The sequence below is a fragment of the Staurois parvus genome, unplaced genomic scaffold (genome assembly GCF_062004578.1).
Source record: "Staurois parvus isolate SC_StPar_1 unplaced genomic scaffold, SC_StPar_1.0 ptg000114l, whole genome shotgun sequence".
Taxonomy (NCBI): domain Eukaryota; kingdom Metazoa; phylum Chordata; class Amphibia; order Anura; family Ranidae; genus Staurois; species Staurois parvus.
Window position 1 is genome coordinate 6,929,834 of NW_028317910.1, and position 12,600 is coordinate 6,942,433.

Genomic DNA, 12,600 nt, shown 5'->3' on the forward strand with positions numbered 1-12,600 from the left:
GGTTCTATTATCTCTGATTCTTTCTGCTTAACTCTTTTTTCTAACTGTACTTCTCTCCTCCTTGATCTTCTGCTATGTTATCCCCCCTCCCCCAACCCTACTTCCCCATGGCCCTCTGCCACGATTTACCTCTGCTGGGTATTTTACTCAGGTTCATTTGGCTCTAGTTGGGGCACTCTTTTGTTGAAGGATAATCTGTTTATGTGTCGCCTATTTTATTATATATCTGACAATTGGTCCCCTGTGAGGGACCTTATTTTCTAAATGTTTGTACCTTGTTATTTTTTCAAACAAGAAAAAAAGATAAAAAAGTAATAAAAAATGATTGTACCAGAGAATGTCTGGATCTGCAAAGATTCATTCAGTCGGAAATGACAAGAAAGTGTGAATCAAAGTATACAGGTTTAAAAGCAAGCAGAAATAATAAAGGCGGGTGATATAACAAAAGATTTCTAATATACACAGATACCACCAAAGGTCCTGCCAGAGTCTGCAAAGAGCAACTTCCTCAAAAAGTTACTATTCAAATGGCCTTAAACTGGTCATACATGGACTAAACTGGTCATACATGGAATAAACTGGTCATACATGGATTAAGCTGGTCATACATGGATTAAGCTTCCATACATAGATCTTTTTTTTTCCTTGCAGCAAGCTGGTTGATCAATAAAACCCAAACGGATTCCTCCATCCATACATTCAAGGTTGATGAAGGAATCCTGCCTGTTGCGGTATTGTATTCTGACAGCGGGACTTCTCCACTGTCAGAATGCCTTGACTAGAGTTTCAACCAATTGCCTGCATGCATTGATCGAACACAAATTTTCCAACATTTCTGTTACAAGCTTCATCCTCTGATCCACTCCTCCCAAACAAGAATGGCCACAGATGGATGGAAATTCAGTAGTTCCTTGCTAAAACAGATGGATTTCAGCCAGTTTTAGGCACTCTTCATCCCATGTTACAATCCTGAGGCCTGTTAATAAGTTGTAGGCCCCTTTCACACGAGCGCTCCGATCTGAACCCTTCATTCTGCTCTATAGGGCGGCGGGCGTAAACAGACTTGCGTCCGTTTACACCCACCTACCTCCAATAGGTTCCATCAAAAACAAACCAAAGGTGATCTGTTCCCCTCTGGGCAGATCAGATTGGAGAAAAGTCAGGTGCAAACAGACAGCCAGTCTATTTACATCTGACTACCCATAGAGCAGAGCGGGCTGTGTCTGTGTCTGCTCTGCATAAGCGGAGTGAACCCCGATCTGTCAACTGCCGCTCAGCTGACAAATCCTCCGCTGAGCAAGCAGATCACAGGTGGAGCCCGTCCTGCGTGAAAGGGGACGTAAGGACACTATGCTTGGCATTTGCTGAATGGGGATAGAGGGGCAGGTATTCTTTAACCACTAGCCTACAGGGCACTTATACCCCCTTCCTGCCCAGGCCAATTTCCAGCTTTCAGCACTGTCGTACTTTGAATGACAATTGTGCGGTCATGCAACACTGTACCCATATGACATTTTTATCATTTTTTTCACACAAATAGAGCTTTATTTTGGTGGTATTTATTCGCCACTGGGTGTTTTATTTTTTGCTCTATAAACAAAAAAAGAGCGAAAAATGTGAATATAAAAGTTTTTCTTTGTTTCTACATTTTTTTGAGACAGATAGAGCTTTCTTTGTGGGATTTTTATTTTTTATTAAACAAACCAAAAACCACTGAAAATTTTGAAAAAAAAAACGTTTTTTCTTAGTTTTTGTTATACAGTTTTGTAAATAAGTGATTTTTCTCCTTCACTGATATGCGCTAATGAGGCTGCAGTGGTGGGCACTGATAGGCTGCACTAATGGACACTGATAGGTGGCACTGATGAGGCACTGGTAGGTTGCACTGATGGGCATTGACAGGCATCACTGATGGGCACTGAAAGGCAGCACTGATACATGACACTGATATATGGCACTGATAGGCGGCACTGATAGGCGGCACTGATAGGCAGCACTGACTTTCACTGATAGGCGGCACTAACTGGCACTGGTAGGCGGCACTGACTGGCACTGCTGCGCACTGATAGGCGACACTGACTGGCACTGATAGGTGGCACTGATTGGCAGCACTGATAGATGGCACTGATAGGCGACACTGACTGGCACTGATTGGCAGCACTGATAGGTGGCACTGATGAGTGACATTGAAAGGCAGCTCAGATGGGCACTGATATGTGGCATTGATGTGCACTGGTATGCACTGATATGTGGCATTGATGTGGCACTGATGGGCACTGGCACGTGGCACTGATGGGTACTGACACGTGGCACTGATGAGCACTGACAGGTGGCACTTCTAGGGCCACACTGATCATCAGGGCACACTGCCAGCTCGTGACAGCTCGAGAGGAGAAAAACGCCGATAACCGTCATTTCCGTTTTTACATGTGATCAGCTGTGATTGGACACAGCTGATCACATGACTGAGCTGACATCTTCGGCTCTTTCCGTGATCCGCTGTGTCCGAGGGACACAGCGCACCGGCGATCGCCGCGCTGCGCGCTCCCTGAGCCGCACATGCGCAGTGAGAATGGTAGGACGTCATATGACGTCCTATCAGAACGAGAGAACCACCTTGCGCCCGTCATTGTACTATAGGGCGGGCGGAAGGTGGTTAAAGGGAAACTATAAGGCCTCATGCACACTGGACATTATAAAAACGTCCATTTTGTTGCATTTTTGAATTAGAGTTTTTTAGCATCTTCATAGTTTGTGTTTTTAGCATTTTTTGGCAACATTTTTATAAAATCTTGAGGCTCAAAAACATTCAGAAACACCAGATAGCTATTTTATGGTGTTTTCCAGCATTAGAATGCTTTTACAGCTGAAAAACTCCTCTTCAATCGCCTGCCAAAAAACGCTGATAAAGGCAAATGTGTGCATAGACACAGGATAACACGCTGGGGAGTTTACTGGCAGTAGAAAAAAATGCCTGGAGCCCAAAACAGCAGCTGTAAAAACACCCAGTATGCATGAGGCCTAATGGTTTTTGTCAGTTTTTTTTTTTGTTGGTTTATACACTGTTATTTTATGTCTTTTTTATTTTATGTATATGCAATGTTTTACAAAATAAAGATTAAACACATGACAGTGTTTGTAGAGCACTATGAGCAGGTCAAGGAAAGCAGAACAACTTGCTTTGCAGTTCTCTTTCTCTAATTGAGCACTGAGCTGAGCACTCTGATAAGGGAGGAGTCACATTGCTGTGAGGACTCATCTGTCAACAACTTTCAACAAGACTCAGTAGACAAAATTACAAATTCCTTCAGTAGATGAGAAAGTTTACATTTATGTACATTTAGGCTCCGTTCACACCAATGCATTTTTTTTTAGTGCTTTTTGCAGAAACGCACTACAGTCCATTTAACATGGTTACCTATGGAACATGTTCACATCTCTCCTGTTTTTAGCTGCTGCATGTTTAGAAAGGGGCAGGGACTTTTTTTAAAAGCAAAAAGCAGCATTTTTCTATAATAGAGTTCAATGAAGAAGCTGCTGAAATGCATGGCAGTGCGTTTTTGCCACGTTTTGCATTTCTATTCTGCCCAGCAACAAAAAAAATCCCATTTAAACAAAAAAAAAAAGCTGAACAAAAACACAAAACAAGGTAAAAACGCTTGTAGAAAAATGAATGCAAAAAGCACTGCAGAATGGACAAAAAACAAACTGCACAGGTGTGAACGGAGCCTTATTAGGTATTTAGTGGTTTAGCCAGAATTTCCTCTGAAACCTGGATGAGGTATTTGTATAGTAGTTGTTACATAGTTGATACAGCCAAACGCAAGCCAGTTCTCTCTTCTATACCATGAAAAAAAAAGAAGCTTCTTCAACCCCTATCATGAGTTATAGCTTTAGGACAGGGCAAGCATTAATAAACATTTAATGCCCCTCCCCCCCACCAGAAGAAGGCGCACTGAATAAGCAATTCATTTCAGTTCATCAGCTTCTACGGTCCCTGCGGGGTCCTGGAACTCACCTTTGTTGTACACATTAGTAGGAAGCTGAATATTGCTGAGTGTTGTGTTCACCATCAGATTATTAAAGTGCTCATTAGTCTCCAAAATAAATTCGTTCCCCAGATCCACATAATTATCATCTTCATCCTTTTCATTAATCCGCACTGAATTGTAGTACTCAAACTGCAGAAGAATTACAGGCACAATAAACACAACAACATATATATATACAGTAAGGACTAAAATCACCCTGTTACATCTGTGGATGTTAGTCTCATGTAACCTAGGACAAGGTGTAGAAATTCATAGCAACCAATCAACATGCATCTTTCATTCACCAACCTATTACTTGGGCTGCCCACCATCATTAAATTGTTAGGATGATTGTTCTGCACCACTCCAATGACTATCTGTCACTCTACCTGTCCTCTCTCCCTCCTCGTCTCACTGTCCTGGGTCGTGCAGTTGTTCCAGGGGTATTGGCAGGCTTTTTACCTCTCCAAGGTAAGTAAATATTTTCTATTTAGAAGACATATGTGTATTCTTTCTTGAATCTTGGAGTTCTTTGTGTATTTCTTCCAGATCTGTGCAGTAATCCAGTGTGAAACGTTAATTCTGTGCAGGGGCTTCCCGTAATAAAGACCAGTCACTGTTGTTCCCTCTCCTTGTGCAGGGTGACTGGTCTTGTCACCACCCCCTTATGTAGTTCTATGTAGGTAGCCTGTAGTGGGTGGAGCTTTCTGGGTCCCTCCCCCAGCTCTGCTCTTTGCACAGGCTATGTACAGCACAGGAATTTGATGCACTGAAAGTGGATTTCTCTCTTTTACAGCTATTAAGGAATATATTTAAATGAAAGTTTTTGTACATGGAGTCCAGCTTTACCCGCTTCCCCACCTCCCTATAGTGGAACTACTGCTACAGAGCGGCAGGGCTCCACAAAATCATGTATATACACGTGATTTGCATTTCCGGATAGAGAGTGCGCGTCACCCTACCTGCACCGCCATTGGCAGATAGGCATGTCAATCACCGGGTCCTGGCCAGAGATTCCCCGCCAGCACCTGACAATTGCCGTGCAAAGCTGACAGGGGAGAGACTTGTGTGTAAACAAAACAGGTCTCTCTCCTGCCAGCAAGGACATGCTGCTTTGTATTTTTATATAAAACAGAATGTCTTCAAGGAAAAACAGCACACACATTAAAATACACACAGCACACAGTTAACCCTTTGATCGCCCAAAAGTTAACCCCTTTCTGCCCAGTGTCATTAGTGCAATGTCAGTGCTTTTTATTAGCACTGATCACTGTATTAATGTCACTGGGGATGTCAGTGACACCAAGTCAGTTCCCCCCCCCAGTGTCAGAATGCGTGCTGCAGTCTCGCTATAAGTCACTGATCGCTGCCATCACTAGTATAAAAATAATAAAAAATTCCAGTGTATATATACCGCCATTTGTAAATGCTATAACTTTCACATAGGCCAATTAATTTACACATGCTGCGATTTTTTTTTTAGCATAGACATTAGATGTTTAGATTAGATTAGATTAGAAATTAGATTTTTTTAACCACTTGCCCTCCAATTGCGCGGTTATGCAACGCTGCACCCAAATGAAATTTATGTCCTTTTTTCCCCAAAAATAAAGCTTTCTTTCGGTGGGTATTTGATTGCCTCTGCATTTGTTTTTGCTTTTTTTGTGCTATGAACAAAAAAAGATCGACATATTTGAGAAAAAAAAACAATAGATTTTTATTTTTTGCTATTAAACATGTCCAGTAAAAAATGTTTAAAAATCAAATTTCATCATACATTTAGGCCAAAACGTATTCTGCGACATGTCTTTGCTTAAAAAGAATCCCAATACATGTAAATCCCCAGTGACACCAATACAGTGATCAGTGCTAATAAAAAGCACTGACACTGTACTAATGACACTGGGCAGGAAGGGATTAACAAGTGTAAGCACATTGCTTTGTATTGCTCTGCTATGCAGAGCAATACAAAGCAGTGTGCAGGAGCTGACAGGGGAGAGATTTGTATTGTTTACATACAGACCTCTCCCCCGTCAGTGATACTCGCCGATCACTGGGTTCCGGCGGGAAATCACCTTTTGGGCAGCCCTGCCGCCCTTTAGCAGTATTTCTACTATACGGCGGCGGCAGGGGCGGACTGACAACTCATGGGGCTCCCGGGCAATAGGGGATCATGGGGCCCCTGTGTCCTTGCCCAAACTGAAAAAAGCCTATGAAAAAGGTACCAGGGGCATCACATGGGGCCCCCTACTGACCCCGGGCCCTAGGGCATTGCCCAAGTTTTCAAATGGTCAGTCCGCCCCTAGGCGGCGGTGCAAGTGGTACAATTTTTTTTATTGGACATGTTTAATAGCAAAAAGTAAAAAATACAGTTTTTTCAGAATTTTCGGCCTTTTTTTGTATATAGCACAAAAAAAAAAACCGCAGAGGTGATCAAAAAACACCGAAAGAAAGCTCTATTTGTGGGAAAAGAGCGTTGCATGACCACGCAATTGTCAGTTAAAGTAAGGCAGCGCCGTATAACAAAAAATGGCCTGGTCAGGAAGGGGGTAAATCCTTGGTAGGGCAAGTGGTTAAAATAGGGGGTTCATAAAAGTGCATCTAAAATTTTTTGTTTCCTTTTGGAAAGAGTAGGAGATTGTTAAAACTCCTCCCATTTTTTTTTTTTGCTCCCTGTGTCCAATTGTTGAGATTTAGACAGCCGTCATCAGCACAGGTGTCCCCATTGGAAGATTTCCCGTATATATTCCTTTTCTGTAGATATCTGTAAAATGTTGGATTTCCTATCACTTTTACTTGGAATGACAATGGTCACCAGAACCAACAGAGAGCCTGAATCACCCCATAGTGGTCAAAAACAGCATTAAAAACCTTTCAGAAATGCTGATATATCTACACTACATCCAAAAGGAAAAACAACAATAATGTTTGGGCTTTAAATATATTTTAACCTACGCCCTAAAATAAATCTAAACTCCTTCCTTTCCTTAAGCCTTGAAGAGTTGTACTGGGTCCTCTTCTATACTGCGACTGCTTACTATGATTTCACTGCACACTGTGAGCTTCTTGCTATGTGCATTAGAAGCTGCAGCAAGTCATATAGAGCTCACCTCATTTCCTGCCTGGCAGCATCATCTAGCCATTTCCACACAAATGCAGCTCTCCTAAGAATGCCCACACCTCCAGACTGACACCCATCCCTTAAAGCATTTTGATATTTTCACGATTCCTCCCAAAATTCATTCCACTACTTATATTAGTGCTGAGGAATCTTGGGAGGAGTAATAAGGCAGGGTTCTGTGATGTTTGGAAGAAGCTATGTATAGCACCCTGCCGACCCTTCCCACTAGCCATGATCTGCCTGCATTTCATAGCGAAGCACAAAGACCCGGTGATGACATCACTGGGTTTAAAATAAGGAGAAACCATTGAAGGAAAAGTATAAGCAGATTAAACTCCATCTTTAAAACTAAAGTCAAGTTTTTTTTCAGTCTGTGTCCCATTGGTAATGTTTCCCTTTACAATCTGTCCCAGGGACACATATAGAAGCACAAATTCTTTTCAGTTGTCACCAGACTAGGTGCCTCCTCTGCAATATTTTCCCTCGCCTCCTGTTACTTTGGCAGGGTGGAATTCTCATCACTTTCTGTCCTGTTAACAATGGTCCCCAGGACAAAGACAGAGGGTGACTCTGCCCAGTGGGGACACAGACAGTAATAAAAACCTGAATATGAAAATGAGAGAGCCAGACCAAAGATTCTTGTCCAGATTAATTTTGTCATTGATGTTCAGTAAAAGAGCCAACACATTTTGAAGAGAGCTGAAAGTACCCCTTCATCAGGGCTACAAACATACCGTATATACTCGAGTATAAGCCGACCCGAATATAAGCCGAGGTACCTAATTTTACAACAAAAAACTGGGAAAAACTATTGACTCGAGTATAAGCCGAGGGGGGAGGAATAGTGCCCATTGTTGGTGTCAGTGGGGGGAGGAATAGTGCCCCATCGTTGGTGTCAGTGGGGGGAGGAATAGTGCCCCATCGTTGGTGTCAGTGGGGGGAGGAATAGTGCCCCATCGTTGGTGTCAGTGAGGAGGAATAGTGCCCCATCGTTGGTGTCAGTGGGGGGAGGAATAGTGCCCCATCGTTGGTGTCAGTGGGGGGAGGAATAGTGCCCCATCGTTGGTGTCAGTGGGGGAGGAATAGTGCCCCATCGTTGGTGTCAGTGGGGGGAGGAATAGTGCCCCATTGTTGGTGTCAGTGGGGGGAGGAATAGTGCCCCATCCTTGGTGACCCCTGCTCCAGCCTGGGCTCGCTCGCTCCCTCCCTCTCCCATGGTACACACTTACCGGTCAGATGTCTTCCTTCTCCGGCCGCTCTCCTCCTCTTCACTCGCTCGATCTTCGCGGTGCCGCTCGGCTCCTCCTCTCCAAGCTCCACCTCCTCGCCGGTGATTGGGCGCCTGTGTGGCTCTCCTGAGCTACAGTTCCGGCGGCCAATCACCGGAGAGGATTGATCCCGGGGGTGTGTCCAGATGACAGGCACAGCATGTCAACTGCAGACGTTGACTCGAGTATAAGCCGAGGGGGCCGTTTTTCAGCACAAAAAATGTGCTGAAAAACTCGGCTTATACTCGAGTATATACGGTACATACAAAATCAATAATCAATATTTAGAAAGTTAATTAAGGCCTGGTTCACACCTATGCATGTTGCAATCTGCTGCAGGAAAAAAAAAGTCCCTGACCCTATCCAAAAACACAGCAGCTGAAAACACATAGATGGGAAAATGTCTCATAGGAAACCATGTTAAATGGACTATAGTGAGTTTCTGCAAAATGCACAAAACGCTGAAAAATGCATAGGTGTGAACCAGGCCTAAATATGTCTCATATGTATACAAAATAATTCATTTACATTACTAACACTAACATTAACTTAAATATTTATAAAAAATGTAATCGTTATAAAAATGTATTATTATTGCTATCATTTAAAACCGAACTCCAGCTTTCCCTGCAGTCCTGCACATTAGTAAAGGCTCTTCCTCCATACTAAAATTGCTTACTCTGATTTCACTGCACACTGTGAGCTTATCACAGTGTGCTTTATAGGCTACATTGAGTCTTATAGAGTCTGCCTCATTTCCTGGATGGAGGACGTCCAGCATCATCTAGGCTTTCCTCCCCAGCTTTACTATCATTCGCCCATACTTTCATGCACTGGCTCTCAAGTCTTTAATTCATGGAGATCACATGTGGGCAGTACCCAGGGCAGTCTGCATGCAAATATCCCCTGTATAGAAACTCTCACTCCTCCAGACTGACATCAATCTACCAAGGCAATTTGATATATACACAACTTCTCCCAAAAGTTGTCCCACTGCTTGCACCAAGGCTGAGCGCTCTTTAGAGAAGTAGTGAGACAGGGTTCTGCGATATTCTCAGAAGCTATGTACAGCACCTGCTGGCTTCTCCTACCAGCCATGATCTTCCAGCACTGCACAGAGAAATACAGAGACCCAGTGATACTATCACTGGGTCTAAAATAAGGTATAAAATGTAAATATTGTATTAAAAAATCTCATTAGTATATTGATGAGGGGGGAGGGAAGAACCAGGGAAAGCAGAATACAGGCAGATTAAACTTCAGCTTTAAGAAAGTCTAAAAAAACACAGATTAACACTTAACAGTTATATTATCAGATATAAAGGAAGATGACAAACTATTAAATAGGGAAATCATTATTAAGTAGGGTAAAATAACCTGCACTGACTAAGAAAAAAAAAAAATAATGATTAGATTGCATTTCTAAAGATTGATGTGTTGGAGTAATGCAACGATGGCTACAGTTCTAGGTCAGATCCTAAAAAACGCACAGAACATTGCTGTATATACATTGCAGATTACCAGTCTACTGAAGGGTTGTGCTACAGAAATCATTGTCTATAAATATTATTCTCACCTCCATAGACTCATTAAACTCGTGATTTAAATCTGCCTCTTCCGCAGCCTCCACCAATCTCTGAAGAGAGAAAACAAGAAAGGGGAAAAAAATTGATTAGATGGAAAGTATAGTACATAAAAAGCTTTTTGGGCCATACTTCTCTTGTGGATCACTGGGGTACACTTAATTCTGCACTCCTGTGACCCAGATTCAGTCCACTATCACTGATGTCACAAAGCTGGTCAAGGCATGGCAGGGATCCCAACAATAATGTCAGGATCCACCCAGATGTCTGACCAGCAGCTGGCTCAGCCTCTCAGCAGGCCACTGAAAGCCAGCCACTCCCACCTCCTCCACAGCCCAGAGCTCCAGAGAGCGCTGGAGAGGCAGACCACAGAGCTTTGACTGAGTCAGCGCTCTGTGCTCAAAGCAGACCTGAGAGCTGAGTGATCAGCAGTGTTTGATTGCTCAATTCTTGGTGTAGAGCTGGTGAGGGACAGATGCAGCATTGGATTGATGTTGCAACCATCTTAGTAGGTATCAATGTTTGTAATTTTCCATTCCCATACTTCTCTTTTAAAGGGTAAAACCAGCCAAAACAGTTTTCCTAGTTTTGGATGAGGTGGGGCAGGATTAGCACCCCTGTCAGCTTTTAACTGATATCTCCAACAGAACACACAAAATATGAACACAGACGTTAAAGCTTAAAACTCTATCATTTAACCTGTCAGGGCCACATGGTGAGGCCTATAGAAGATACACTGGAGTAGGAGTGTCGTTACCTCTACAGCTTCCACCTTCCTCCGCAGCATACTCTCCATCTCTTCTGAAAACTTCTTCACCAACTCTAGCCCATCCACCTCCTCAATGCTCAGGGTGGGCTCTACGTCTTTGTATTTCTAGCAGAGAGAGGAGACAGAGAGAGACCCAGTCACATCTAGCACATCTACATCTAAGCCTAACCAAATATATTGTAGTGCAGACTGTGTGGTTTACTCTTCCAGACAGCTCCATGGTCTACAGGTGACAACAAAGCTCTCCAGCACCCTCATCACTTGTGAGACCACTCGTGTTGACCATGCTAGCTCAGCAACAGGGCCACAGATCAGATCAGGGCCAAGTGCTCCATGTACTTGGCTTCCGGAGGAATTTAATAGGCATTTAGTAGGCAGTGATACTTCTTCTTTAAAGTGTATTTTCAATCTTGCAGCCAATTTGGGATAACACCGACTTTCTATTTGTTACATGTTCTCGTTCACAAGCATACCTTTAGGGCACAATTATGGATGAATAGAGTAAATGATGGCTGAAGTTTCAGTGCCTGGGAGTGTATTTTTGCCCAAAGACAGGCATTACAAAAACCTGCAATTGCACTCCCATATGCATGTGAATGGGTCAAGGGCGGACTGACCATTCGAGAACTCGGGCACTGCCCGAGGGTCCGGGGTCAGTAGGGAGGCCCATGAGATGCCCCTGGTACCTTTCATAGGCTTTTTTGGGTGTGGTTTGAGTGTGGGCAAGGACACAGGGGCCCCATGATCCCGTATTGCCCGGGGGCCCCATGAGTTGTCAGTCCACCCCTGGAATGGGTGTATTTTTTAAATGGAGTTTATTTTGTATTGTATACTTATGTTCAAAAAATATGCTGCAGCTGTGGCTCCCAGGCATCACAACTCCAGTCATATGTACAGCTGGAGTGTGTCCGCAGACATTTGTACCCATTTGTGAGGTCAGGTACTGATGATGGATGAGGAGACCTGGTTCACAATCAGCATTTCATCCTAAATGTTCAGTAGGGTTGAGGTCAGGGTTCTGTTCAGACCACTTGAGTTCCTTCCCAGAAAATTAGTTGAACCAGGTATTCATGGAGCTAGCTTTTAACACACGGGAACAGTCATGCTGAAACAGAAAAAAAGTCTTCCCCAAACTGTTGTCACAAGGTCGGAGGTGCACAACTGTCTGAAATATCTTAGTACTCTGTAGTATTAACATTGGAAACATCTGAACTCAATCATTCGGAGGGGTGTGCACATACATTTGGCCTTATAGTGTACATGCATGTTAAGTAATAAGTCAGTGTGCCACTTCCAGGTATTTATTACCTCTCACATACAGTTGCAAGAAAAAGTATGTGAGCCCCTTGGGATTACGTGGAGTTTTGCATGAATTGGGCATAAAATGTGCTCTGAACGTCATCTAAGTCACAACAATAGAAGAACACAGTCTGCTGAACATAATACTACACAAACATTAGATGTTGCCATGGTTTAATTGCACATAACATGTAAACATTCACAGTGCAGGGAGGAAAAAGTATGTGAGGCCCTAACTTAATGACTTCTCCCAGAGCTAATTGGAGCCAGGAGTGAGCCAACCTTGACTCCAATCAGTGTGATGATATTGGATGTGCTGCTGACAGCTGTCCTGCCCTTAAAAAACACACACCTGTTTTGGGTTTACTGGTTTCAAGAAGCACTGTCTGATGTGAACCATGCCTCGCAGAAAAGAGCTCTCAGAAGACCTACGATCGAGAATTGTTGACTTGCATGAAGCTGGAAAGGGTTACAAAAGTATCTCCAAAAGCCTTGGTGTTCATGTGTCCACGGTAAGACAGACTGTCTA

At 43.3% G+C, this 12,600-nt stretch overlaps 1 protein-coding gene across 3 annotated transcripts in view; it reads right to left on the bottom strand.

Moving 5' to 3' along the window:
• The window catches only part of CACNA2D4 (calcium voltage-gated channel auxiliary subunit alpha2delta 4), a 303,483-nt gene that overhangs the window by 245,992 nt on the left and 44,891 nt on the right, over positions 1–12,600 (bottom strand). For all 3 annotated transcript variants that reach the window (XM_089671819.1, XM_089671818.1, XM_089671817.1), the window contains exons 3-5: positions 10,761–10,877; positions 9,997–10,056; positions 4,019–4,181 (exon numbers count right to left, since the gene is read on the bottom strand). In XM_089671819.1, the coding sequence (XP_089527945.1) occupies positions 4,019–4,181; positions 9,997–10,056; positions 10,761–10,877 (340 nt within the window). The remainder of the gene's footprint in view (positions 1–4,018; positions 4,182–9,996; positions 10,057–10,760; positions 10,878–12,600) is intronic.